The 24447-nt window shown below is 37.3% G+C and overlaps 1 protein-coding gene across 7 annotated transcripts in view; it reads left to right on the top strand.

Moving 5' to 3' along the window:
• The window catches only part of F8 (coagulation factor VIII), a 212395-nt gene that overhangs the window by 39779 nt on the left and 148169 nt on the right, over positions 1-24447 (top strand). For all 7 annotated transcript variants that reach the window (XM_006527790.4, XM_006527792.4, XM_006527791.4 and 4 more), the window contains 7 exons: positions 4672-4740; positions 8148-8264; positions 8788-9009; positions 10201-10459; positions 11401-11572; positions 12509-12602; positions 19817-20031. In XM_006527790.4, the coding sequence (XP_006527853.1) occupies positions 4672-4740; positions 8148-8264; positions 8788-9009; positions 10201-10459; positions 11401-11572; positions 12509-12602; positions 19817-20031 (1148 nt within the window). The remainder of the gene's footprint in view (positions 1-4671; positions 4741-8147; positions 8265-8787; positions 9010-10200; positions 10460-11400; positions 11573-12508; positions 12603-19816; positions 20032-24447) is intronic.

Below are 24447 nucleotides of genomic sequence, written 5' to 3'. Positions count from 1 at the left end.
CAGATGCCCCCCATTTCTGTTCTTTTTCCCAGCCCTCACCTGACTCCCCCATGTCTGAGCTCCACCCCAGGTCTCCTCCCCACCTGCTCTATCACCCAGTTCCCTTCCTCCTTCCACCTCCAATGTCTATTTTATATCCCTTTCTGAGTGAGATTCATTCATCCTCATTTCAGCTTTCCCTATCACTTAGGTTCCTAGGGTCTGTGCATTGTAGCAGGGTTATCCTATACTTTATGGCAATAGCCACTTAAAATTGAGTACATACATGCCTGTCTTTCTAGATCTAAGTTACCTCAGTTAGGGTGATATTTTATAGTTCCATCTATTTATCTGCAAAACTCTGGATGTCCTCATTCTTAAAAGCTGAGTAGTATTCCATCATGTAAATGAACCACATTTTCTGTATCCATTCTTCAGTTGAGGGACATCTAGGTTCTTTTGTTTCTTTTTTATTATTCTTTAGTCTTTTTTTATAGTCCAGTCTTTATCCCCTTCCCAGTCTGCCCTCTGACTGTTCTATATCCTATACCTCCTTCCCACCACCCCTGGCCCCAGTCTCCAAGAAGATGTCCTCCCACGCCCACCCCATCAGACTGACTCACTCCCTGGGACTTCAAGTATCTTGGGGGTTAGGTGCACCTTCTCTCACTGAGTCCAGACACAGATTTCCTCTGCTGTATATGTGTTGGAGGCCTCATATCACCTGGTTGGTGGGCCAGTGTCTGAGAGGTCCCGGGAGTCTAAGTTAGTTGAGAATGCTGGTCTTCATATAGGGTCAACCTCCACCTCAAACTTCCTCCATCTTTTTCCTAATTCAACTACAGGGGTCACCAGCTTCTATCCATTGCTTGGGTGTAAATATCTGCATCTGACTCTTAGCTGCTTGTTGGGTCTTCCTGAGGAGAGTCATGATAGGCCCCTGTTTGTAAGCACACCATAGCATCAGTATTAGTGTCAGGCCTTGGGGCCTCCCCCTGAGTTGGATCCCAATTTGGGCCTATCACTGGACTTCCTTTTCCTCAGTTTCTTCTCCATTTTTGCCCCTGCTGTTCTTTCAGACAGGAACAATTCTAGGTCAGAGTTTTTGGCTCTGAGATGGCAATCCCATCCCTCCAGTTGATGCCCTGTCTTTCTATTGGAGGTGGTCTCTACAAGTTCCCTTTCCTCACTTTAGGGCATTTCATCTAAGGTCCCTCCCTTTGAGTCCTAAGAGTCTCTCACCTTCCAGGTCTCTGGCACATTCTAGAGGGTCCACCCACCTCCTACCTCCCATGGTTGCCTGTTTCCATTTTTCTGCTGGCCCCCTCAGGGCTTCTGTCCTGCCTCTCCCCCCAAATACCTAATCATATTCCCCTCTTAAGTGGTTCTCAGACATTAGAGGTTCCTCTACTGAGAATTCTGTTTAATTCTGTACCCCATTTTAAAAAAATGGATTATTTGGTTTGTTGTTGTTGTTGTATAATTTCCTGTGTTCTTTATATATTTGGATAGTAGTCCTTTGATAGATGTAGGGTTGATGAATATCTTTTCCTAATCAAGAGGCTGACATTTTGTCCTATTGATGGTGTATTTATCCTTACAGAAGGTTTTCAGTTTCATGAAGTCCAGTTTATTAATTGTTGACCTTAGTGCCTGAGCTACTGGTGTTAAGTTTAGGAAGGTGTCTTCTGTAACAGTGTATTCAACCCAGTTTGCCACTTTCTTTTCTATTAGATTGAGTGTATCTGCTTTTATGTTGAGGTCTTTGATCCACTTGGATTTGAGTTTTGTGTAGTGTGATAGATATGAGTTTATTTGCTTTCTTCTACATGCAGACCTACAGTTAGACTGGAACCATTTCTTGAAGATGATTTCTTTTTCCAGTGTATGGTATTGGCTTCTTTGTCAAAAATCAACTGTCCATGGGTATATGAGGTTATTTCTGGATCTTAAATGCTTTTTCATTGATCAACCTGTCCGTTTTTATGCCAATAGCATGTGGTTTGAATTGCCATTACTCCATAGTACAGCTTGAAATCAGGGATGGTGATAGCTCCAGATAGTTAATAAAAGAATACAGAAGTTATTTTATTGTATGGAATTGTACAATTAAAAAATTAGCTATCCTTGAGTTTTTGTTTTTCAATATGAATTTGTGCATGGCTCCTTCAAGGTCTGTAAAGAAATATGTTGAAATTTTGATGGGAATTGCATTGAATCTGTAGATTGCTTTCGGTAAGATGACCATTTCTACTATGTTAATCCTACCCATCCATGAGCATGGGAGATCTTTCCATCTTCTGATATCTTTATTAATTTATGTCTTCAGAGACTTGATGTTTTTGTCATACAAGTCGTTGACTTGCTTGGCCAGAGTTACAGCAAGATATTTTATATTATTTATAGCTATAATGAAGGGTATTGTCTCCTTATTTTCTTTCTCACTCCATTTTTCAATTGTTTAAAGCAAGGCTACTGATTTTTTTTTTAGTTAATTTTGTATCTATCCCCTTTGCTGAAGGTGTTTATCAGCAATAGGAATTCTGTAGTAGAATTTTTGGGGTCGCTTATGTATACTATCGTTTCATCTGCAAATGGCGATACTTTGAGATTGCTCTTTCAAAGTCTATAAAACATTGTGTTAGAATTTTTATGGGTATTGCATTGAATCTATATCTTGTTTTTGGTGAGATGGCCATTTTCACCATGTTAATCCTACGTATTCATGAACATAATGTCTTTAATGTACTCCTGGGTTCAGTTTGCAAGTATTTTATTGAGCATTTTGCATCAATGTTCATAAGGGAAATTGGTCTGAAGTTCCCTTTCTTTATTGAGTCTTTGTGTAGTTCAGATATCAGAATGACTATGGCTTCATAGAATAAGTTTGGCAATCTTTGCTTTGTTTCTATTTTGTGGAACAGTTTGAGAAGTATTGGTATTAGCTCTTCTTTGAAAGTCTGGTAGAATTCTGTACTTTTCTCAGCCCTTTACTCCGAGGTAACGTCTGACTTTGTTGCTGGGGTGTGTTTCTTGTGTGCAACAAAATGAAGGATCCTGTTTTCATATCAGTTTTGTTAGCCTGTGTCTTTTTATTGGGGAATTGATTCCATTGATGTTGAGAAATGTTAATGACTAGCTGTAAATTCCTGTTATTTTGATGTTGGTGGTGAGTGGTGTGTGTGTGTGTGTGTGTGTGTGTGTGTGTGTGTGTGTGTGTATTAGGGTTAAGGTCAATTCAGGTGTCTTAGGATATTCAGTGATTGATGTAGCAGGATAGCTGACCTCTGGTGGTGCCATATTGCCCTGGCCCTTGTTGATTGTGTTCTTATGCTGTCCTTTAGCCATCTGGTTGTTCCTGGTATTAGATGAATATTCCTTATGTCAGCAGGTCTCCTCAGGAGGCAGGTGCAGTGCCTTATATCTGAAAATGGATCTCAAGGAACAGCAAGCTGCTCACCTCTGCTGGCTGTGTCTCAGGTGGACCTGAATATTCCTGGGGACCCCACAAGCCTCTTTAGGAAGGCAAGCAAAGCCATGTGCAATAAGATGAAGGTCAGGGGACAGTGAGCAGCTTACCTCTGTTGGTTGTGCCCCAAGTGGTCCTGGCAGGCCGGGGATTGGTTGGGGAGGCATCTAGCCTGGATATTCTTGGGGCCCTGAAGGCCTCCTCAGGAAGGTTGACAGGGCCATGGGCCAGAAGATGGACACAGCTCACCTATGGTAGCTTTTCCGCATGTGGACCCAAATGACAGTCTTAAAATGTAAAATGTAATGCTTTAAAACTTTTACAAAATATAGCAGAAAGTTTTTATTATTGTGGATAGGAGAAAGGTATATAAATCTGACTCCAAAAAAGCCATGAAAATTCAAGGAGGCGGGCTTCTTGCGAACAACGGTTTCAGTAGCAGACATAGGATGAGAATGGGGTAATTGTGGGAAAAAAATTACTAACATCATTTCATACATGTATAAAACTGTCAACAAATTTTAAAATGGGAATGTATAAGTGGGCTATGTTAAAATAAGTAACTTTTACTTTGTAAAATAAGCTGCAAGGAGAATGGGGGGGAAAGCTGGGCACAGAAATTCATCTGCTCTCACATAGAAATGTGCACACAATATAAGACTATATAAACACAATTTTTAAACTATATTAATAAATTTTCAAAATGTGACCTTAGTTGTTTGTTTTCTTCACATATAATGTTTACTACTTGCAATTACATAAGTAAAAGTTATAATGGCAATAGAAGTTCCCTACATTAATTATCCATATACACATTTCATTGACAATATTTACTATTTTTGTTATTTTCTCCTGTTAAAACCTATCTATATATCTATCCACATATCCATTTGTGTGTTTTATTTTGATTTGTTTTTTGTTTGTTTGTTTTTTGTTTTGTTTTGTTTTACTTTAAATTCCATTTCCCAGAAATTCAGGGTTTTTTATTTAAAAAAATAAATAAATTTCTAGAAGAAATTGGAAACTTACATTAGTAACCATTTACTCCCAATAGTTTTAGAAATACCAATTTAAAGGCCCTTACACCAAAGAAAAAAGTTAAAATTAGGCAAAGTATTTCATTTTTTATACTCAAACGGTCTGTGAAGAAATTTGTCCTTATTGTGGCAATTTTCTACAAGGGCATTTTAAATTGACAATAAATGCTTTCTCTTCTCTTTCAGGCAGTCTCTCCAAAGAAAGAACACAGATGTTGTACCAATTTGTACTGCTTTTTGCTGTATTTGATGAAGGTTAGCAAATTTCAATCGATTAAACATTTGAATTCCTAAATGACAACAAATATGTAACATCTAGTGTTGGAGAATTTAGGCTGCTTATGTTCAGAAAAAGTGATGTTGATTATAGGAAGACCACAACTATATTACTATTCAGGAGAGAAGTAAGTGGGGAACAAAAATGATTCTAAGACAAAAATGCAACCTAATCTAATATCCAAAATTCATAAAGAACTCAAGAAGTTAGACACCAACAACTCAAATAACTGAATTTTAAAAATAGGGCTCAGAGCCAAACAGGGAATTCTCAACGGAGGAATCTCAAATGGCCAAGAAACACTTAAAGAAATGTTCAAATGATATAAAATACCTTGGTGTGACTCTAACTAAGGAAGTGAAAGATCTGTATGACAAGAACTTCAAGACTCTGAAGAAAGAAATTGGCAGGATCAATATAGTAAAAATGGCCATGTTACCAAAAGCAATCTATAGATTCAGTGCAATCCCCATCAAAATTTAAACTCAATTCTTCATAGACTTAGAAAGAGCAATCCTCAAATTCATTTGGAATAACAAAAAACCTAGGGTAGCAAAAACTATTCTCAACAATAAAAAAAAATTTCTGGAGAATCACCATCCCAGACCTCAAGCTATACGATAGAGCAATAGTGATAAAAACTGCATGGTATTGGTACAGAAACAGGCAAGTAGATCAATGGAAAAGAATTGAGGACCCAGAAATGAACCCGCACCTATGGTTACTTGATCTTTGACAAAGAAGCTAAAACCATTCAGTGGAAAACAAACAGCATTTTCAACAAATGGTGCTGGTTCTACTGGTGATCTGCATGTAGAAGAATACAAATTGATCCATACCTATCACCTTGCACAAAGCTCAAGTACAAGTGGATGAAAGACCTCCACATAAAATCAGAAACACTGAAAGTAATAGAAGAGAAAGTGGGGAAGAGCCTCAAATACTTGGGCATGGGGGAAAACTTACTGAAGAGAACACCAATGGCTTATTCTTTAAGAGCAACAATCAGCAAATGGGACTTCATAAAATTGAAATGCTTCTTTAAAGCAAGGGACACTATCAACAAGACAAAATGGCAACCCGCAGATTAGGGAAAGATATTTACCAACCCTACGTCCCATAGAGGGCTAATATCCAAAATATACAAAGAACTCAAGAAGGCAGGCTCCGGAGGACCAAATAACCATATTAAAAAGTGGAGTACAGAGCTAAATACCGAGGAATCTCAAATGGCTCAGAAACACTTCAATTGTTCAATATCCTTAGTCATCAAGGAAATGCAAATCAAGATGACCCTAAGATTTCACTTCATACCAGTCAGAATGGCTAAGATCAAAAATTCAAGTGACAGCAGATGTTGGTGAGGATGTGGAAGAAGAGGAACATTCCTCCATTGCTGGTGGGATTGCAAGCTGGTACAACCACTCTGGAAATCAGTCTGGCAGTTCCTCATACAATTGGACATAGTATTACCTGAGGACCCAACTATACCACTCTTGGGCATATACCCAGAAGATGCCCCACCATCTCACAAAGACCCTTGTTCATCTATGTTCATAGCAGCCTTATTTATAATAGCCAGAAACTGAAAACAACCTAGGTGTCCCTCAACCAAAGAACGGATAAAGAAAATGTGGTAAAGCTATGCAATGGAGTACTATTCAGATAATAAAAACAAAGACATCATGAATTTATCTATTAATGGTGTATTTTGCCTTACAGGAGCTTTTCAGTTTCTTGAGGTCCCATTTACCAATTCTTGGCCTTAGCGCCTAAGCCATTGATGTTCTTTTCAGAAAGGAAGTTGTCTCTTGTCCCAAATCATTCAAGGCTCTTTCTCACATTCTCTTCTATTAGATTCAGTGAATCTGTTGAGGTTCTGATCCACTTGGACTTGAGCTTTATGCAGGGAGGTAAAAATGGGTCTACTTTCATTCTCCTACATACAGACCGCCAGGTGGACTAGCACATTTATTAAAGATGTGGGTTTTTTTCTTTTCTTTTTTTCTTTTTTATTAGATATTTTCTTTATATACATTTCAAATGCTATCCCGAAAGTTCCCTATACCCCCACTCCGCCCTGCTCCCCTATCCACCCACTCCCGATTCTTGGCCCTGGCATTCCCCTGTACTGGGGCATGTAAAGTTTGCAATACCAAGGGGCCGTGTTTTTTTTTTTTTTTCTACTGTATATTTTTTGTTTCTTTGTCAAAGATCAAGTGTACGTAGGTGTGTGGTTTTACTTCTGGGACTTCCATGTTGAAGTTTCCCACTATTATTGTGTGAGGTTCAATGTGTGTTTTGAGCTTTTGTAATGTTTCTTTTACAAATGTGTGTGCCGTTGCATTTGGGGCATAGATGTTCAGAATTGAGACTTCCTCTTGGTGGATTTTTCATCTGATTATGAAGTGTCCTTCCCCAACTCTTTTGATAACTTTTGGTTTAAAGTCTATTTTTATTGGATATTAGACTGGCAACTCCAGCTTGTTTCTTGGGACCATTACACTGTTATTTTCTGATTTGAGGCTGTGTCATCTTGATCCTGGCAAGTCTTTCTTTCTTTCTTTCTTTCTTTCTTTCTTTCTTTCTTTCTTTCTTTCTTTCTTTTTTTTTTTTGTTTTGTTTTTCATACTTGTTTTTAAAAAGTGCCTAAGTACTAACACCTTGGGACTAATAGATGGAAACCCTAGCAGACTGTGAGCTTCCACCAACCCAGAAGTTAAGATGTCACCATATAACATCTTGGGACTATAGAAAGCTTCCCCCAATCTCTCTGTGCCTGCCTCTCTGATGTACCCACAAATGTATTTTAAACTTGCCTTGATTTGGGACTTTCTTTATTCTGTAAAACTATGAAACTGTTTCCACATCAGAACTTGGAATTTGTGGTAACCTAAATGTGTGTTACTGAGCTGTAGTCACTCAAAATAGCTCCAGAATACACGGTTGTGTTCATTGAAAAAAAAAAAGTGCCTAAGTAATTTTCAGTGCTTCAGCTTTTGTTAGTTTTGGAGAGTAGTTTGGGAAGCCTTCAACTACCTGGGGTTTCCTTGCTACAAAAATAGGCTGAGGCAAAAATGTCAGGGCAAGGACTGACTACCCTTTTTAAATCTATCATCTAACATTGCAAAATGAAATTCTTGTAGCTTAAACTAACTAGTATTTTTCCTTCTCCTTAGTTATCATTTGCCATTATTCCTCTGTCATTATGAACAAATACAGGGAAAGTTAATTGGTTTGGGAAAAATATAATTTTTTTCTCAGTGACTCTGAGATTGTGTCTACTCCACTGACAAAAATCCAGTGTCACAAAAAAGGAAAGGAAAGAAGGAAAGGGGGACTGTAACTCGTGAAACAGACCTTATTTTTTTCTCTCTCTTACTAGGGAAGAGCTGGCACTCAGAAACAAACGACTCTTATACACAGTCTATGGATTCTGCATCTGCTAGAGACTGGCCTAAAATGCACACAGTCAATGGCTATGTAAACAGGTCTCTTCCAGGTATGTACACGACTGTCCAACAATTCTCAGGGTTTTGGGACTTCAAAATCATAAGTCTTTTCTACAGCTTTCAGAGAGTTCTACATTCACTGAATTCCACCCTCTGGTTTGTTTATTTATTTGTTTGTTTTCATATATGAAAGAAGAAGAATTAGACTGGCAGTATAGTAGAGCAATATCTTTAAAAGGGATCCAAGGGAAAGATTATTTTCAAACTATAATTTAGAGCATTAGTGAATAATAGAGGATGTTATCAGCCATGGAATGCCTTAGGAACAACTGAATATATACTACAGTAAAACTAAAGAGTAAATTAAAGAAACATATTCATGTCATTTAGCAGTATGTTAGTTATTTGTTGCTTTGGCAAGAGCTGTTGGTTTGGAAACTTCCTTGGTAACTGTTTATAAGTTAAGGTAGCAGTAAAATTTGTAGAGTTATTTTATCCAGCCTATTCTATCAAGTACTTTTAATTTTACAATTCCTAATTATTTTCCATAGCTGTCTCATTTCCATTTTACAGGTCTGATTGGATGCCATAGGAAATCAGTCTACTGGCACGTGATTGGAATGGGCACCACTCCTGAAATACACTCAATATTCCTCGAAGGTCACACATTTTTTGTGAGGAACCACCGTCAAGCTTCATTGGAGATATCACCAATAACTTTCCTTACTGCTCAAACACTCTTGATAGATCTTGGGCAGTTCCTACTATTTTGTCATATCTCTTCCCATAAACATGGTACTACAATCTTGGATCTTGAAAATGAGTAATGTAAAAGATTCCATTGTAATTTTAATGACATGTCCTGGGCAGTGTACATCAATACAATATGTTGCAAAAATGGCATTGTATAGTTACAATTATGTTAAACTTCAAATGTAACAATTTTTACCTTGAATATAGAAGAACTTTATTGCTAGTACAATAGGATTGTGGGGTTTTGGTTAAATGTCTGTGATAGAAGGAGGAGACATAGTTTAGGGATGAGTAAGAAGGAAAGATGAAAGACAGTATGTTAGTGGTTTCACAGTCTGATCCCATTAACTAGGCTTCAGTACTAGTTAATGGGATCAGACTGTGGGAAGAGAAAAAGAGATGATTCAATCAGGAATCTAGGGAAATGGGTATCATACGAAGTTTTAAAGGACTATCTGATAGAGGTTTTGCAAAGGAGTTAAGATCCTGTGTAAACAAAATTGGGACAATTGTGCCTACAGTGTCAATTCCTGGTCACATGACTTTGTAGGCAGTAGCTATGCAAATTCATATTGAATAATCCTTTTACTTCAATTCTTCTTCTTGTACATTAACTCGTTATTTTTTGTCTTGGAGCAACCTAATAACTTTTTCTTGGTTATGTCCATTTAAGGCTGCCTTAGTCTGTTATATTGCCAGAATAGAATATCAGAAATAGGGTAATTTATAACAAACAGAAAATTATTATCTCACACAGTTCAAGAGCCTAGGAAATTAAATATCAAGATTTTGTCATTTAATAGGAGATTTCTTTCTGTTATAGTATAGGAAAATGATGCACATGGCAGACAGAGAAAAGAGAAAGATGAAGAGAGGGAGGAAATAGAGAAGCAATATCTTTCTGAGATAACAAGCCAATTCTTGAAGTAACAGAATTAGTCCATCCATGAGATGGAAACAAAATAAACAGTTCCAAAGAGAAATACTCACATATTTTCCAAAATGTTATATTAATGAATTTTGGAGACAGTTCAAATCATATAGAGGATAGTTTGATAAAATGGCAAAACCACAAACTAACAGTACTATAATTCATATAGAAGTGTAACAAAAACAGTGCTGATTTGAAAAAGGGACACTTAAGACAAAATATTTAAACCATAATAAGAGGGGAAAATATATAACCTTTAACTCAAGAAAGTTAAGAACATTCTTTGGTTTGTCTGACTGCAGATGGCATGGAAGCTTATGTCAAAGTAGATAGCTGCCCTGAGGAATCCCAATGGCAAAAGAAAAATAATAATGAGGAAATGGAAGATTATGATGATGATCTTTATTCAGAAATGGATATGTTCACATTGGATTATGACAGCTCTCCTTTTATCCAAATTCGCTCGGTTGCTAAAAAGTACCCTAAAACTTGGATACATTATATTTCTGCTGAGGAGGAAGACTGGGACTATGCACCTTCAGTTCCTACCTCGGATAATGGGTAAAAACCTTTGGACTCTTGGTACTACTCTCCCCTGTACTCAAATTTGTCTTACTTATTTAAGCCAATGAATCCTTAAAGCATATTTAAGAGTTAGTATGTCATGGGATCAAATGATAAGGATGTTGTAGTATCTACCATTCTACTACTGTGCTAAAATACCTAAATAAGTGTGGATTTATAAGTGAGAAAGTTTTATTTTGACTCGTGGATTTGGAATTTTCAGTCTGTGCTTGCTTGACTACCGCTTTGGACTTGGGACAGCACAAAAATTCACAATAATATGCAAAATGGAAGGGGCCTATTACATACAAGAACCAAAGTGAGATAAAAGGGACCTAAGAATCCAATATCATCCCCTTCAAGGGCATGCCCCCAATGACCTAAGTTCTTCCCACTAAGCTTCAATTCTTTCCTTTTTTTCAGGGTTTCACATTTATTTCAGTAGCTCAGCAAATATCTACACACACACACACACACACACACACACACACACACACACACAAACACAGCCACAGGCAGTGAGATGTAAGGCGATGATAGTATCTCTGTCTTGCGCATGCCACATTGCACAGCAGATGAAGCACAGGACCAGTTCTCAAATGCTCATGCCCTCAGGGCCTGCTCACCTGCATCCCCAATGCCAGGGTCAGCTCTACTCTCCTGCCCAGGCAAGGTGCAGGGCCTGCTCTCCCAAACACTGCGTAGGCTCCAGCTCTTAAAGATTCTACCTCCTCTCACTAGCTCCATACCCTTGTGACTAAGCCTTTAACGCTTGTTCATTCTGTGGCAATTCATAGAACATTAGATACTAGAATAGGTAAGCCTAAGACTACTTAGATTTTTCTTGCTCTTTATTTTGAGTAAATCATATTAGAAGTGGGTTTTTGATTCCCTAAATGTTTCTGACCTTACGCCTAATCTTTTTGCCTCTCAAACAGAAGTTATAAAAGCCAGTATCTGAGCAATGGTCCTCATCGGATTGGTAGGAAATATAAAAAAGTCAGATTTATAGCATACACAGATGAAACCTTTAAGACTCGTGAAACTATTCAGCATGAATCAGGACTCTTGGGACCTTTACTTTATGGAGAAGTTGGAGACACACTGTTGGTAAGTAAAGGGGAAAATATGAGATTGTTTCAGATGGTGGCTTATAGCCATTTGTTTCACTAGTCTCAGGGAATGCAAAAGGCTCTGCTGACCTCCATGGGTACCAGACATATATGTGGTACACATACATAAATATAGGCAAACACTCATACACATAAATAAAATAAATATTTTTTTAAAAGAAAAGAGTAGATGGTTTGAATTTCTGTGATCCTTCAAAATTCAGCCTTGTCTCCAATGGACAGAATCTTTTAAAATTTATAAGTATTGCACAAATAAAATTAACTCATATCTAATGAGTATATGGGAAAAAAATTAATATGAACAATCACACATGCAACCTCTTTTAACTTCTTACTATTTAGACTGGTACATACATATCCTCCCAGAACTTTTTTCATTAATTATTTTCCTTCATTAACTTTTAAAATACAAACCATACCCTCAGATCTAGAGGTAGTCTTCAAGCATTCAGTGCTATTTTTATGTTACTGCTTTTTATTTTTTAATCTTATTTAAAGCTCTTATAATCGGTGTCACCTGCCACCCTTGCTTGAGGCTATACATTGTCTTCTAGTTATACCTGCTTATTAAGTGATAATTCTTATAACCTGGATCACTATCTCCTTCTCAAGTATTGAAGTATTAAGTGCCAAGAATACAGTAAAGCTGTCCTTAACAAACACCAAGATTTCACTTTATCTGGGAGATGCAGGCAAGACTTGCTAAAGCAAGTGAAATTGAAAAAGTGTGGCAAACCCAAGCAGCTACATGAGCTTCCTTTTCATGAACAGAGTGAATATATTGAGTTTTATTAAGAGTTCACACCTATAATGTAAATACAGTCAGCTTTTGATTTTCTAGACCTAGGTTACAGTTTTCTTGTTAAACCTACTCATCTTAGGACTTGATCTCATCTCTCACTTATATTTTCAGATTATTTTTAAGAATCAAGCAAGCCGACCATATAACATTTACCCTCATGGAATCACTGATGTCAGTCCTCTACATGCAAGGAGATTGCCAAGAGGTAATTAGTATCTCGGTTTATAGATCTTTCTTTTTCTTTTTTTCTTTCTTTTTTTTTTGCATTTTTTTCTGGATTTAAATTTATTCTATACAAAGGCAATGGAAACAAGAAAAATCCAAGTTGAGTTTCAGGCATTAACGTTTCAGGAAAAATATGAAAAAAAAAAGTAATAGATTTTCAATACAAAAGCCATGATTATATTACAGGTGAAAAGAATGATCATTAACTGTATCAGTTGTACTGTGAGTAATATTTGCTTTCAGTTAAAGCACACTATTCTCCAGTAAGTTCTTATTTATGTATTTATTTATTTACACACTATATTTCATTCCTTGCCCTCCTATCTACCCTCTATCTGCTCCACATCCCACACCTCCTCCCCACACCCCTGTCTCCACCTGGATGTCCCCACTCCACACCCCACCTGACCTCTAAATTCCCTGGAGCCTCCAGTCTCTTGAGGGTTAGGTGCATCATCTCTGAATGAACACAGACCCGGCAGTCCTCTACTGTATGTGTGTTGGGGGCCTCATATCAGCTGGTGTATGCTGTCTGTTTGGTGGTCAAGTGTTTGAGATATCTCTGGGAAAAGGGCGGCTCCAGATTAAGACTACTGGTGTTCCTACAGGGCCACCTTTCTCAGCTTCTTTCAGCCTTCCCTAATTCAACAACAGGGGTCAGCTGTTTCTGTCCATTGGTTGGGTGCAAATATCTGCATCTGACTCTTTCAGTTGCTTGTTGGGTCTTCCAGAGGGCAGTCATGATAGGTCCCTTTTTGTGAGCACTCCATAGTCTCAGTAATAGTGTCAGGCCTTGGGGCCTCCCCTTGAGCTGGATCCAACTTTGGGCCTCTCTCTGGCCCTTCCTTTCTTGAGGCTTTTCTCCATTTCTATCCCTACAGTTCATGCATGTACTTTTGGGTCTGAGTTACCTCACTCAGGATGATATTTTCTAGTTCCATCCATTTGCCTGAAAAACTCAGGATGTCCTCATTCTTAATAGCTGAGTAGTATTCCATAGTGTAAATGAATCACATTCTCTGTATCCATTCTTCTGTCTGAAACATCTGGGTTATTTCCAGCTTCATGCTATCACAAATAAGGCCACTATGAACATAGTGGAACCCTTAACCTTGTGGCACGGTGGTGCATCTTTTGGGTTTATTCCCAAGAGTGGTATAGCTGGGTCTTCAGGTAGATCTATTTCCAATTTTCTGAGGAACCTCCAGATTGATTTCCAGAGTGGTTGTAACAGTTTGCAACCCCACCACCAATGGAGGAGTGTTCTTCTGTCTCCACATCCTCTCCAACATGTGTTGTTACCTGTGGTTTTGATCTTAGCCATTCTGATTGGTGTAAGGTGGAATCTCAGGGTCGTTTTGATTTGCATTTCTCTGATCAATAAGAACTTTGTACATTTCTTTAGGTGCTTCTCAACCATTCAAGATTCCTCAGTTGAAAAATCTCAGTTTAGTTTTATATCCCATTTTTTGATTGGGTTGTTCAGGTTTTTTTTTTTTTTTTTTTTTTTTTGTGTGATTCGCTTCTTGTGTTCTTTATATATTTTGTATATTAGCCCTCTATCGATGTGGGGTTAGTGAAGAATTTTTCCCAATCTGTACGATGCCGATTTTTCTTCTTTGCCTACAGAAGCTTTCCAGTTTCATGAGGTTCCATTTGTCAATTCTTGATCTTAGAGTGTAAGCCATTGGAGTTCTGTTTAGGAAATGTCCCCTTGTGCCAATGAGTTCAAGGCCCTTTACCACTTTCTCTTCTATTTGATTCAGTGTATCTGGTGTTACATTGAGGTCCTTAATCCACTTAGACTTCAGCTTTGTGCAAGGTAACAAATATGGGTCTGTTTTCAATTTTCTACATACAGAAAGTCAGTTAGACCAGCACCATTTATTGAAGATGCCTTCTTTTTTCCATTGTATATTTTTGGCTTCTTTACCAAAGATCAATTGCCTGTAACTATGGTTTTATTTCTGGGTCTTCAATTCTATTCCATTGAGCAACATGTCTGTCTCTGTACCAATACCATGCAGCTCATAAATCTTGAGGTCAGGGATGGTGACTCCCCCAACTGTTCTTTTATTGTTAACAATTGTTTTCACTATTCTAGGTTTTTTGCCTTTCCAGATGAATTTCAGAATTGCTCTTTCCATGCCTTTGAAGAATTGTTCTGGTATTTTGATGGGGATTGCATTGAATCTGTAGACTGCATTTGGTAGGATGTCCATGTTAATTATGCCAATCCATGAGCATGGGAGATCTCTCCATTTTTTGAGCTCTTCTTGATTTCTTTCTTGAGAGACTTGAAGTTATTGTCATACAGGTCTTTCACCTGATTGGTTAGAGTTACCCCAAGATATTTTGTATTATTTGTGGCTATTGTGAAGGGAATTGTTTCCCTAATTTTTTTCTCAGCCTGGTTATTATTTGTATAAAGAAAAACTACTGATTTATTTGAGTTAATTTTTATATCCGGACACTTTGCTGAAGTTGTTTATCAGCTGGAGAAGTTCTCTGGTAGAATTTTTGGGGTCGCTTATTTATACTATCATATCATCTGCAAATAGTGATACCTTTAATTCTTCTTTGACAATTTATATCCCTTTGATCTATTTTTCTTGTCTTATATTTCTAGCTAGAACTTCCAGTAGTATATTGGACAGATACGGGGAGAGTGGGCATCCTTGTCTTGTCCCAGATTTCAATGAGATTGCTTCAAGTATCTCTCCATTTAATTTGATATTGGCTGTTGGTTTATTATGTTTAGATATGGACCTTGAATTCCTGATCTCTCCAATACTTTTAACATGAAGGAGTGTTGGATTTTGCCAAATGCTTTTTCAGCACCTAAGGATATGATCATGTGATATTTTTTTTTGGAGAGTGTTTATATAATGGACTACGCTGATGATGGATTTTTGTATATTGAACTAGCCTTGCATCCCTGGGATGAAGCCTACTTAATCATGGTGAATGATCGTTCTGATGTGTTCTTGGTTTGCAAGAATTTTATTGAGTATTTCTGCATCAATATTCATAAGCGAGATTGGTCTGAAGTCCTCTTTTTAGGTTGGATCCTTGTGTGATTTAGGTATCAGAGTAATTGTGGCTTCATAGAACGAGTTAGGTAGTATTCCTCCTGTTTCTATTTTATGGAATAGTTTGAGGAAAATTGGTATCAGGTTTTCTTTGAAGGTCTGCTGGAATTCTGCACTAAATCCATCTGGCCCTGGGCTTTTTTTGGTTGGGAGGTTTTTAATGACTTCTATTTCTTTGTGTGATATGGGCCTTTTTAGATAGTTTACCTGATCTTGATTTAAGTTTGGTATGTGGTATCTGTCTAGAAAACCATCCATTTCATCAAGACTTTCCAGTTTTGTTGAGTATAGACTTTTATAGTAGGATCTGATGATTTTTTTGAATTTCCTCCCTTTCTGTTTTTATGTCTCCCTTTTCATTTCTGATTTTATTAATTTGGATACTGCCTCTTGGCCCTTTAATTGGTTTGGCTAAGGCTTTATCTATTTTGTTGATTTTCTCAAAGAGCCATCTTTTGGTTTTGTTGATTCTTTGTATTGATTTCTTTGTTTCTATTTGGTTGCTTTCTGCCTTGAGTTTGACTATTTCCTACCTCTACTCCTCTTGGGTGGTTTGCTTCGTTTTGTTATAGAGCTCTCAGGTATTGGGTTATGTTGCTAGTGTAAGATCTCTCAAGTTTCTTTACCAGGGCACTTAGTGCTATGAATTTTCCTCTTAGCACTGCTTTCATTGTGTCCTATAGGTTTGAATATGATGCGTCAACATTTTCATTAAATTCCAGGAAGTCTTTAATTTTTTCTTTCTTCCCCTGACCAAGTTATCATTGAGTAGAGAATTGTTAAGTTTCCATGGGTATTTGAGTTATCTGTTGTTTTTGTTCTCATTGAAGACCAGCCTTAGTCCATGGTGATCTGATAGGATGCATGGAATTATTTCAGTCTTCTTGTGTCTGTTGAGACCTGTTTTGTGCCCAATTACATGGTTGATTTTGTAGAAGGTACCATGAGGTGCTGAGAAGAAGGTGTATTCTTTTGTTTTAGGGTGAAATGTTCTGTAGATATCTGTTAAATCCATTTGGTTCATAACCTCTATTAGTTTCACTGTGTCTCTGTTTAGTTTCTGTTTCAATGACCTGTCCATTGGTGAAAGTGGAGTGTTGAAGTTTCCCACTATTATTGTGTGGGGTTAGATGTGTGTTTTGAGCTTTAGTAAAGTTTCTTTCATGAATGTGGGTTCTCTTGCATTTGGGGCATAGATGTTCAGAATTGAGACTTTCTCTTGGTGGATTTTCCCTTTGATGTGTATGAAGTGTCCTTCCTCATAACGCTTCATAACCTTAGGTTGAAAGTCTATTTTATTGTATATTAGGATGTCAACTCCAGCTTGTGTCTTGGAACCATTTGCTTGGAACCATTTTCCATCCTTTTACTTTGAGATAGTGTCTGTCTTTGTTATTGAGATGTGTTTCTTGTATGCAGCAAAATGCTGGATCTTGTTTGTGTATCCAGTCTGTTAGCTTATGTCTTTTTGTAGGTGAGTTGAGTCCATTAATATTGAGAGATATTAAAGAGAGATGACTGTTGCTTCCTGATATGCTTGTTTTTATAGATGGCTTTATGTGCCGGTGGTTCTCTCCTCTTGGTTTTGTTGTGAGATGCTCAATTTCTTTCTTTGGTGCAGGTACCTACCTTTTGTTGGAGTTTTTCTTCTAGGATCCTCTGTAGGGTTGGATAGATAGATAGATAAATACATACTGTTTGAATTTGGTTTTGTCCTGGAAAACCAAATTTTGGTTTCTCCATCTATGTTGATTGAGAGTTTTGCTGAGTATAATATCCTGGGATGGCATTTGTGTTTTCTTAGAGTCTGCATGGCCTCTGATCAGGCTCTTCTGGCTTTCATAATCTCTGTTGAGAAGTCTGGTGTAATTCTGATAGGTAGGTCTACCTATTTATGTTACTTGACCCTTTTCCCTTGAAGCTTTTAATATTTATTCTTTGTTCTGTGCATTTAGTGTTTTGATTATTATGTGATGAGAGGATTTTCTTTTCTGGTCTCATTTTTTTGGTGTTCTATAGGCTTCTTGTACCTTTATGGCCATCTATTCCTGTAGGTTGGGGAAGTTTTCTTCTTTGATTTTGTTGAAGACATTTTCAGGTCCTTTGATCTGAGAATCTTCCTTCTCTTCTAATCAAGATTTTCTTGTATTTGGTCTTTTCATTGTGTCCTGAATTTCCTGGATGCTTTAGGTTAGGAGGTTGTTATGTTTTGAAGTTTCATTGACAGTTGTGTCAATCTCTTCTATGGCATCTCCTATATCTGATATTCTCTCTTCTATCTCTTGTAAATTCATACCATTTTATTAATGCAAAATCAATTTGCAAATATATTTACCATACAACTAGGTAATATACTGTTGTTATTTTCTTGCCCACAGTCCTAATCATTTTACTATTAAAATAAAATAGATTATATAAGAATATACAAATATTCTTATTACTTCTATTATTTGTAATAAGAGGGACACCTTTTTGAAATAATATGTTATGAAAAGCATAGAAAGAATCTTTTATAAGGAACACCTTTCATTTATAAAAGCTGATGGCCAATGAGCTGAGGCAGAAAATAGGAGATGTGACTCTGGGAGGAAGAGAGAGTCTTCTGGGAAAGAGCGAAGGAATAAAGAGAAATGAACATATATCATCAGATAGCTGAACTCTGGATAGAGACAAGAGATTCAAGTGAGATGCTGAGTAAGATGCTGTGAGAGATGCTGAAGTAGATGGTAAGAAAGAAGGAGAGGTAAACTAACCATGTGTAAGACATATAATAGTTTACATGGATTAAATGAGTTATGAGCAGCTCATGGAATGAGCCACAATTTATGGCCTAGGCATTTATTAATAAATAATTAGTTTCAGAGTCATCATTATGGGACCAGGGGCTCAAAAGAAGAAAAAAAAAACAGATTTATATCTTTATAGAAAAGTCTCCTTGGCCCATTTTTTTTTAAAGGTTTATTTATTTATTTTATATGAGTACACTTTCACTGTCTTCAGACACACCAGAAGAGGGCATCAGACCTCATTACAGATGACGGTGAGCCACTATGTGGTTGCTGGGAATTGAACTCAGGACCTCTGGAAGAGCAGTCAGTGCTCTTAACTGCTGAGCCATCTCTCCAGCCTTCCTTGGCCCATTTCTATTGTATAAAATAATTGTTTGAATCTTAAATTTGCTACAGGTGCCATTTTACTTTCTGCTTACTGAAAAAAATTCGCATGCACATGGATTAGTAGTCTCCTTGAAATAAGAACTGATTATTGTTAAAGGGGGAACTTTAGATACACTGAACTTGACATAATTCATGAATTAATTTTGGACCAAAAATGATTCAGAATACTTCAGCTTACCACTGAGAGGAAGAGAACCGTATTTATAGACAGAGAACCGAAAGTGACATAGAAATAGCCTGATTAAATGCAGACAGTGGATTTTTTTTATAAAACATTTTCTCAGCTTCAGCCTTTAATGAGCTAGAGGTTCAGCTGTTGTGATATGCTAAGACTCAGCTCCTTGTTATTACAATATACTTCCAAGTTAGGTTAAAAATATCCATATACTAATTTAAGTTACAGTTTCCATGCAGAGAGAACTTGAAATGTATATATAGAAGCCGGTTTGGGTCAAACTTAATTTAACATTACAAAATCTTGTGAGATTATGCCGGGGCCTAGCAAACACAGAAGTGGATGCTCACAGTCAGCTATTGGATGGATCACAGGGCCCCCAATGGAGGAGCTAGAGAAAGTACCCAAGGAGCTAAAGGGATCTGAAATCCTATAGGTGGAACAACAATATGAACTAACCAGTACTCCCCGGAGCTCGTGTCTCTAGCTGCATATGAATCAGAAGATGGCCTAGTCGGCCATCAGTGGAAAGAGAGGCCCATTGGTCGTGCAAACTTTATATGCCTCAGTACAGGGGAACGACAGGGTCAAGAAGTGGGAGTAGGTGGGGGGGGGGAGCGGGTGGGGGACTTTTGGGATAGCATTGGAAATGTAAATGAAATAAATACCCAATAAAATAAATAAATAAATAAAAACAAAATATGTAGCTCATTATACTCTAATACTCTGTTTCTGGTTTGAATGTGGATAGGTATAAAGCACGTGAAGGATTTGCCAATTCATCCAGGAGAGATATTCAAGTACAAGTGGACAGTTACAGTAGAAGATGGACCAACTAAATCAGATCCACGGTGCCTGACCCGCTATTATTCAAGTTTCATTAACCCTGAGAGAGATCTAGCTTCAGGACTGATTGGCCCTCTTCTCATCTGCTACAAAGAATCTGTAGATCAAAGGGGAAACCAGGTGAAATCTTTTCTTTCCAAGTACTAAATTTGAAAGTAAAAGTCGAATAAAATGCCTATGAACTTCTAGATATTCCCTGTATTCTCTTGATATAGATACCTCTATAACTTATAGAAAATATTACCCAATAAAAGTGATTAAGGTGAGTTCCACTTAGCTTTCATTATATTTTAGTTTTCTGAGTAACTTGTCTTCTAAGAAACATAAAAGCCAGGATCCTAGATTCTTTCTATTTAACTCAGTTCCAATCTGGGATTTTGCTCCCCCCGCCCCAAGGAGTCTTCCCCGTTCTTACTCATCTAATTGCACCTACATTTAAATTACCATTTTTTTTGAGACAGGGTTTCAGGTGTTCCAGGCTTGCCTCGAACTCTTTATGTAGTTGAAGATGGTCTTTGACATCTGGTCCTCTTGCCTATACCTTGTGAATACTGGAATTATAGTGTGTGACACCATGTCCAGTTTAAGCAGTACTGGGGATCAGGCTAGTATGTTGGAGAACAAGTGTGATGGATTGTCTCTGTATATTCAATTGTTAATTCTGTGTCATCGGAGTGCTAAGTGCTCTCAGTATCTTGGTATTGTTATTTCTAAGACCCATGACTGGTCTCGTATTTTGTAAATATTTGTCCTTCTTCACTAGCTTGAAGACAATCTATAATTGTATCTGATTGGCTGTAATAATGATGTGACATCCAATAGTTGGACAGATAGAGGAATCCTGGGTAAAGAAAGCAGGGGAGAGATTCAGAGAGCACTCTGGGGAATAGACACTGCATTGGAGCAGAGACAAGATAGGTTAAATTAGATGAGCTACCTCGGAGACTAATGAAGGCCTAAACTTTAAACTATATTAGAACCCTCCCTATCTTTATTTATACTGCTGGCAGGTTTGAGAAAGTCAAGCTATACCCATGGCTTTGTGCATGCTAGGCAAACTACCAACTGAAATACATCCTGACCTCTACAAATTTTAAAAACTACAAAATTATGCCTACAACCTGTTTCTTTCCTGGACATCTCATTATGGATGAATCAAAAGCACCTTAAAATTAGCCATGTTGATTGTACATGCCTTCAATCTAAGTACAGGGGAGACTGAGTTAGGTGAGTGTTTTCAAGGCCTGCTTGGAAAACATAGGAAGTTCTAGGCCAGCCTGTCATGTGAGCAAAACCCTGTCAGAAAATAAAAGTAACATATTTCAATAAAAAAATTCGAATACGGTCTAGGAAAAAAAAGTAACATATTTCTAACATCTACAACATTATGTGACATTTAGTAAAGAACCAATATTTGTTCAACAAAATAGAGGAAAATATAAAATGGTCTCAGATTGTGGTTAGAACTTAAACTATTTCTACTGTTTTAGAAAATTATCTGAGTAAGAAAATTTTAGTTATTTATAAAAATCTCAATTCTTGGATCCAGAACAACTTGCTGCCATATTTTGAGGCTTGAATATGAATTCATTTTGACTTTTTAGAATACATAAATTTCTACTAGTTAGAATGTATAGCATACAAATCCAGAGTGTAGGACTTTCAACTAATATTTGGATATGACAAAATATCTCTCCTAAGAATATTTCCGAATTATACTTTTCCACAAGCTTCTGAAAGATGGCTGAAATATATATTCTCTAATTACCTTTTCAGCAGTTTGGCTTTTGTAACTAATGGGTCATATAAAATGAAATTTACACATATGAAGTTTAGATATTAAATCTTATACTCCAGATACCAGGTACCAAAGTTAAATCAGGATCAGATTAATGATCTAAACAGTCCCATATCCCCTAAAGAAATAAAAACTGTCATTAATAGTCTCCCAACAACAACAACAAAAAAAGCCCAGGACCAGATGGGTTTAGTGCAGAGTTCTTTCAGACCTTCAAAGAAGACCTAATTCCAATTCTCCTCAAACTATTCCACAAAATAGAAACAGCAGGTACTCTACCCAATTCATTCTATGAAGCCACAATTACTCTGATACCTAAACCACACAAAGACCCAAGAAAGAAAGAGAACTCCAGACCAATTTCCCTTATGAATATCAATGCAAAAATACTCAATAAAATTCTTGCAAACAGAATCCAAAAACACATGAAAAGGATCATCCATCATGATCAAGTAGGCTTCATCCCAGGGATGTAGGGATTGTTCAATATACAGAAATCATTCAACATAATCCTCTATATAAACAAACTCAAAGAAAAAAATCATATGATCATCTCATTAGATGCTGAGAAAGCATGTGACAAAATCCAATGCCTGTTCAAGATAAAAGTCCTGGAGAGATCAGGAATTCAAGACCCATATCTAAACATAGTAAAAGCAATCTACAGCAAACCAGTAGCCAACATCAAACTAAATGGAGAGAAACTCGAAGCAATTCCACTAAATTCAGGGACTAGACAAGGCTGCCCACTCTTTTCCTACCTATCCAAAATAGTATTTGAAGTCCTAACCAGAGCAATTAGACAACAAAAGGAAATCAAAGGGATAAAAATTGGAAAGAAAGAAGTCAAAATATCACTATTTGCAGATGATATGATAGCATATATAAGTGACCCCAAAAATTCCACCAGAGAACTCCTAAACTTGATAAACAGCTTCAGTGCAGTAGCTGGATATAAAATTAAACAAATCAATGGCCTTCCCCTACACAAAGGATAAAGAGGCTGAGAAAGAAATTAGGGAAACAACACACTTCACAATAGTCACAAATAATATAAAATACTTTGGTGTGACTCTAACTAAGCAAATGAAAGATCTGTATGATAAGAACTTCAAGCCTCTGAAGAAAGAAATCAAAGAAGATCTCAGAAGATGAAAAGATCTCCCATGCTCATGGATTTCCAGGATTAGTATAGTAAAAAATGGCCATCTTGCCAAAAGCTATCTACTTATTCAATGCAATCCCCATCAAAATTTCAACTCAATTCTTCATAGATTTAGAAAGAGCAATTTCCAAATTCATTTGGAATAACAACAACAACAAAAAGTAGTGAAAACTATTCTCAACTATAAAAGAACTTCTGGGGGAATCAATATCCCTGACCTCAAGCTGTACTACACAGCAATTGTGATAAAATCTGCATGGTACTGGTACAGCAAAAGACAGGTAGATCAATGGAATAGAACTGAAGACCTAGAAATGAACCCACACACCTATGGTCACTTGATCTTTTAACAAAGGAGCTAAAACCATCCAGTGGAAAAAAGACAGCATTTTCAACAAATGGTGCTGGCTCAAGTGGCAGTTAGCATGTAGAAGAAGGCAAATCAATCCATTCTTATCTCCTTGTACAAAGCTCAAGTCCAAGTGGATCAAGGACTTTCACATAAAACCAGATACATTGAAACTTAAAGAAGAGAAAGTGGGGATGAGCCTTGAACATATGGGCACAGGGGAAAAAATCCAAACAGAACACCAATGGCTTGTGATGTAAGATCAAGAATCAACAAATGAGACCTCATAAAATTGGAAAGCTTCTCAGTGAGTGCATATCATGTATGTTCTTTTGTGATTGGGTTACCTCATTCAGAATGATATCCTCCAGATCCATCCATTTGCCTAAGAATTTCATAAATTCATTGTTTTTAATAGCTGAGTAGTACTCCACTGTGTAAATATACCACATTTTCTGTATCCATTCCTCTGTTGAGGGACATCTAGGTTCTTTCCACCTTCTGGCTATTATAAATAAGGCTGCTATGAACATAGTGGAGCATGTGTCCTTATTACAAGTTGGAACATCTTCTGGGTATATGCCCAGGAGAGGAATTGGTAGTACTATGTCTAATTTTCTGAGGAACCACCGGACTGATTTCCAGAGTGTTTGTACCAGCTTGCAATCCCACCAACAATGGAGAAGTGTTCCTCTTTCTCCACATCCTCCCAGGGTCTGCAACGCTATAGGAGGAACAACAAAATGGACTAACCAGTACCCCCAAGAACTGTGTCTCTAGTTGCATATGTAGCAGAGGATGGCCTAGTCCGGCCATCAATGGGGGGAGAGGCCACTGGTCTTTCGGAGATCATATGCCCCAGTACAGGGGAATGCCAGGTTCAGGAAGTGGGAGTGGGTGGGTTGGGGAGCAGGGTGAGGGGAGGGTATAGAGAGCTTTGGGGATAGCATTTGAAATGTAAATGAAGAAATTATCTAATAAAAAATTTAAATGGTGAAAAAATTGCAAAGCTTCTGTAAGGCAAATGACACTGTTAATAGGACAAAACAGCAACCAACAGATTGGGAAAAGATCTTTACCAATCCTACACCCAATAGAGGGCTAATATCCAATATATACAAAGAACTCTAGAAGGTAGACTGCAGAGAACCAAATCACCCTATTCAAAAATGGAGTATAGAGCTAAACAAATAATTCTCAACTGAGGAATACTGAATGACTGAG

The sequence above is a fragment of the Mus musculus genome, chromosome X (genome assembly GCF_000001635.26).
Source record: "Mus musculus strain C57BL/6J chromosome X, GRCm38.p6 C57BL/6J".
Taxonomy (NCBI): Eukaryota; Metazoa; Chordata; class Mammalia; order Rodentia; family Muridae; genus Mus; species Mus musculus.
Note: the sequence above shows the minus strand (reverse complement) of the source record. Positions and strands in the feature narration are given on the sequence as shown.